The sequence below is a fragment of the Musca vetustissima genome, unplaced genomic scaffold (assembly GCF_032173495.1).
Source record: "Musca vetustissima isolate MV318-11 ecotype Yass unplaced genomic scaffold, APGP_CSIRO_Mvet_v1 utg14449, whole genome shotgun sequence".
Taxonomy (NCBI): domain Eukaryota; kingdom Metazoa; phylum Arthropoda; class Insecta; order Diptera; family Muscidae; genus Musca; species Musca vetustissima.
This window is the reverse complement of record NW_026883145.1, coordinates 27,217-32,290: the sequence shown is the minus strand read 5'-3', so window position 1 is coordinate 32,290 and position 5,074 is coordinate 27,217. Positions and strand designations below refer to the sequence as shown.

Here is a 5,074-nt window from a genome sequence, read left to right as displayed (position 1 = left end):
TGGAATCCCCGGATTCCCCTATAGGTTTCCCCCCTGAAAGCAAAGCCCTCACGATAGACACCGTATATTCAATTGTCCTTCCGAGCCTACTAGTATATTGCCTATAAACTTAGGCTAAAGCCAATAGAGGTGACACAGTTTCTCCGGCTATCCTCTTCAAATAATAATTCCTAATTATTCCTAATCTAAGTCTTCAACCGTCCACACATGTTGGTATTATTACAAATATTGAATTGAATATTTTCGCTAATATGGCGTTATCACATAAAAGCATTATTTAAGAAGATGTTAGAAATTTAAATCGAATGCACCAGACAAGGATGAATATCAACTTTTACGATATAATCGCCCAAATTAGGGGTTTATACGAAATAATAAAATGTTCACATACAGCGGTACCTAACATATATAATATAGATTTTATTCCATATTCATATAAATGCATGTATACACATCTAACCACAGTCTTGATTGCAGTTAACACAACAAAAAAGCTTTCATTGAAATTCCATTTCTCCCTGTTTCTCCGAAAGTTAATATGAATGAATTTTAATGGAGGTAGGTAGGATACATTGCTTTGTTCTCGTGTGAATGCGTCTAACAGGTTGAGGAGATTTTGTTTTCGTTTTTAGTCTTCGCATGTTGGGTAAATTCAATTTTATTACGTGTTTTTAACAACAGTTTTTTTCTGTAGTCACTTTGTTTTCTGTTGTTGGCAAATTCGTCGTCATTCGTCTTTCTCTGAGTTCAGGGGGATTATCCTGCGAACGATGGCAAATAGAGTAAAGACAGCAAAACAGTAATGCTTCGTTGTGGTTATTTCTATTTTTAGATTTTTTGTTTTTGCTTATTTTGTTCGAACAGACAACAAAATTTATATTTCACGAAACAAAAAGAGTGGAATGTTCTTGTGATAGCATGAGAGTTGTGGGTCTTGATTGAAACATATGGTCATACCAAATGTAAATTAATGATTAAGCAAAGTTCCATTGATGCCATAAGAGCATATGGACAAGGACCAAATACATTAAAACAACAACAAGAAAACCCCAACACATACAATTGCATACACACACATATAAGTGGGGATATTTCCGGTACGCATTAATACAAACATATATACATGCGTAGTGGGTTAATCGGATTATCGAGATATGTTAATTTTGTTTTGGTTTATAGTACATCAAGGAAATGAAAAGATTTATTATAAGGCTATTTTATGGAAAGTTTTTTTTTATTATTTGTAATAGCTTTAGAGTCTATTAATTATTTTTGGCACTAGGTCCTCCCATTAAAGTAAAATATGCATATATCATAAGGAAAATGATAAATTGGTATTCGTAAAATGTCCTGATTAACATTAGGCAATATTACTTGTGGCAATTGTTTATTTGTGGATGAGTTAGATGCCATATCTCTCAACTCTCTTACCAATAAACTACAGAATTGAGGCAATTAAAATTGCCTAATGTAAATCAGGAGAATTGCTGTAATGCATTTCAGTTAATAAATGGTATGTTCCCGTACAGCAAGAATCTACTACTTTTTACTACGATAAAGAATTTTCCATTGTGATATCGAAGAACATAGTAAAATCTAGTAGATTCTTGCAATGCGGGATCATATCAAATAATCGTAATATTTTAAAGCCTATTCAATACTGTATATTGTTAATTACTGTATATTGTTATAATTTAAAAACGAATAATTTGTACATAAAATTTATCGAGCTTATATCGTATAAATGGGAGTCCCGACAAGTCTCAATACGATATATTACCTTTTGTACTGATTGAAATATACCGAATTGTACTGAAATATATGGTCTAGTAGATTCTTGCAGTACGGGAACAGACCAATAAATTCTTTTTACTGAAAGAATTCAAATTTATTTTATGAGAATTAATTGGTACAGTTCATAGTCTGTGAAATGGATCAACATCGTTATGAATCAAGCCAAATAGGTCATTCAGCCTTACTGCACACAATTTCATCGAACTTATTCAATTTAGTATGTGATTTTAGTACACAACACCAAGAGCGATTCCAAAATCAACTACTCCAAAATTATAAAAATAACAATATATTTACTAATATAACAACATAATTCCATATTTAAATTTATGATTTTTTTGTGAAGTTATAATGTAGCACTGAATGTCTTAAACAAATTTTAAGTTGTTAAGTAAACCGTCATATGCTATATAAAGAGTTTTCTCCAATAAAGAAGTCGAATTCGGCACATGTACTCAGGGACTATCCATAGCAGTGGATTTCTTAAATAAATACATTTTTCAGTAATTATTGTATTCCTCCATAGACATGGATTTCTTAAATAATATTTTTTCAGAGACTATCGTAGCCCTCTATAGGACTAGATTTTTTAAATAGCATATTTCAGGGACTATCTATAATGTTATTGTTGTAAATCTTCACAGTAGTACAATTTTAAATACAATTTTAAGGGCCTATAGGCGGGAATTTTTTAAATATTTTTTAGAGACTCTTGTAGGATTTTGTATTGAAATCAAATAGCATTTTTAAAGGACTACCGTAGCCCTCCATAGTTGTACAATTTTTAAATACTTTAGGAACTTTCGTAGCCCTCCGTTAATTATTAAAGAATATTTTTTAAGGACTATCGTAGCACTCTACAGACTTGCATTTTGTAAATAGCATATTTCAGGGACTATCATAGCTCTCCACAGTCCTACAATTTTTAAAAATTAATTTTAACGCATTATCGCATTGGCGGGTTTTTAATAATTTTTCAAGGACTGTCGTAGGATTTTGTAAGTGTAAACATTGAAAAAACAGTTCACAGGGACAATCGTAGCCCTCTATACACTTGGATTGTTTAAATTGCATATTTCAGGACTATCGTACAAGTATAAATTCGTAGGCGGCGACTTTTTACATTTTTCATGAACTGTCGTATGTATTTATAATAGAATCAAAATTTTGATTATTGTCTTGTTTTATCCCTTATATTATGATGTTCAATAACATTTATTACCAATAAACACTTAACATAATAATTTTATCAATTATAAATCATATATATTCAATAACATTACATATATATGAACTATAAAGCATTGTTTAACTGCAACCTGGGAATGGATCTACACGATTTTTGCGAAGTACAAATTGGATTTTACGATTCATATCTTCATTGTAAATGGCTTTGCACTTTTCGAAATTTACACGACGTCTGACCTGCAAAGAAATGAAAAAGAAAACAAATTGTATTTAGTTTATATTCTCAAAAGATCCGAATGTTTTTTTCATACTTGGTATGGCTTTTCATAGTAACGTGTACGACGAAATTGATCAAAGATTTCTTCCTTGCCCAGAACACGATTCAGTAGCCGGCATGCCTCTTCCACATTGTTGTTTTGCACGAGCACAGTACGTGCCAAGAATTGTGCGTGCCTCATTTTGTTGCTAAAAGACAATAAATACAAGGTTAATTTCAATTATGTTTTTTAATAATTATTTGGATTTTTACTTGTATTAAGTAATCAAAATATTCACTAGAGAGTACCTGCGTGAAGATAGCTACGTTGCTAGGTTTCAATAACAAATGTTTTGTCAAAACAACAGGGTGACCCAAACATGCAAATCTTTACTATTTTCTTTAATATCATATGTGGTCTGTTCCCATACTCCAAGAATTTACTACTTTTTACTACGATAACGAATTTTCCTTTATGATATCGAAGAAAATAGTAAAATCCAGTAGATTCATGCAGTACGGGAACAGACCAAATACTAGTCAATATCATTGAAAAAAGCAAAGTTTCCTCTATCATTTCGTCTGTTCTAAAACTTGCAAGAATGTACGTTTTTTACTACGATAACAATTTTCCCTATATGTAATATTTATATATATATATATATATATATAATAATAAAACATATTATATTCTTGTATTACGGAAGCAGGGTAATTATATGTCGACTTCGACTTGTTTACATTTCAATACAAAAAGTTATTTCCCATGTCACCCTTTCTTTACAAGGATCAATTTTCTCAAGCGATGTCCATCACATTCCATCACTCGTAAATATTTGTCTGTTCTCTTTAAGTTTCGCCTTTATCAGACATTTGGACTGTTCCCGTACTGCGAGAATCTACTACTTTTTTTTTTTACAATCCCACGGCAGCGGGTTCTACGATACCGGATTGACCCGATTTATTTCGGCCAGCGGCTGCCAACCCAGTTATATATGTTTGTATTGTTTTTCTGTTTTGGGAGCAACATATCCCGGAATGCTTGCTCCGGATTCTTTTGGTCCGTGCCGGGATCGAACAAAACCCCGGACCGTGGTTCTGTTCGGTTTGCCAGAACATCATTCACCACAGGTCAGTGTCGGTGAGATGTAATGGGTGCAGGGAGTGGGTGCACTTCAGGAATTGTTCCGGGTTGGCCCGGTTGCGAGACTACAGCGATAGGGATTACGTTGCCTCGTGCTGCGACAGCGCAATCCCCAGAGAGTCTTCGTCTACGTCGTCGTCTTCTTCGTCGGAGTACGGAACTCCACCGCAGTCTCCTGAACAGCAATCAAGTATGCAGCACTTAACACCGCACGTTGCTGTTCCCACCCCTGATAGTGCATCGTTTCTGCAATTTAATTGCAACGGTCTCCGAGGAAAAATAGATGAGATAGTGGATTTCATGAATCGGAAGAATATTTTGGTCGCGGCGGTGCAGGAAACCAAGCTCAATGAAAATTGTAGCCTACAGCGTTGTGATGGTTACAACGTTCTGAGGAAGGATCGCACCAGAAGTGGAGGTGGAGGCCTAGCATTCCTTATGCACCACTCTGTTCAATACAGGCCTATCTCGCTTGAGCTTGACTCTAGTGACCCATACATGGAATGTATGGGGGTAGCAGTTAAATGTGGTACTGCCGAGGTAGAGGTGCTTAACGTGTATATACCGCCGATTAACAGCTGTGAACCGCGTTATTTGCCCAACATTAGTTTTCTATTGGAGGGCAATAACCGCCTGGTGCTAGGGGACTTCAATGCCCACCATGAGTTGTGGCATTCCGTCCTAGGTAATGA

At 34.6% G+C, this 5,074-nt stretch overlaps 1 protein-coding gene across 1 annotated transcript; it reads right to left on the bottom strand.

Annotated features, from left to right (window-relative positions):
• Positions 1 to 3,096: 3,096 nt before the first annotated feature.
• Positions 3,097 to 3,440, bottom strand: LOC133329912 (small ribosomal subunit protein bS21m). The gene is made up of 2 exons (XM_061538371.1): positions 3,294 to 3,440; positions 3,097 to 3,219 (listed from the first exon to the last, which is right to left on the bottom strand). The coding sequence occupies exons 1-2, from the start codon at positions 3,438 to 3,440 to the stop codon at positions 3,103 to 3,105; spliced, it is 264 nt and encodes an 87-aa protein (XP_061394355.1). The 3' UTR covers positions 3,097 to 3,102.
• Between the last annotated feature and the right edge of the window lie 1,634 nt (positions 3,441 to 5,074).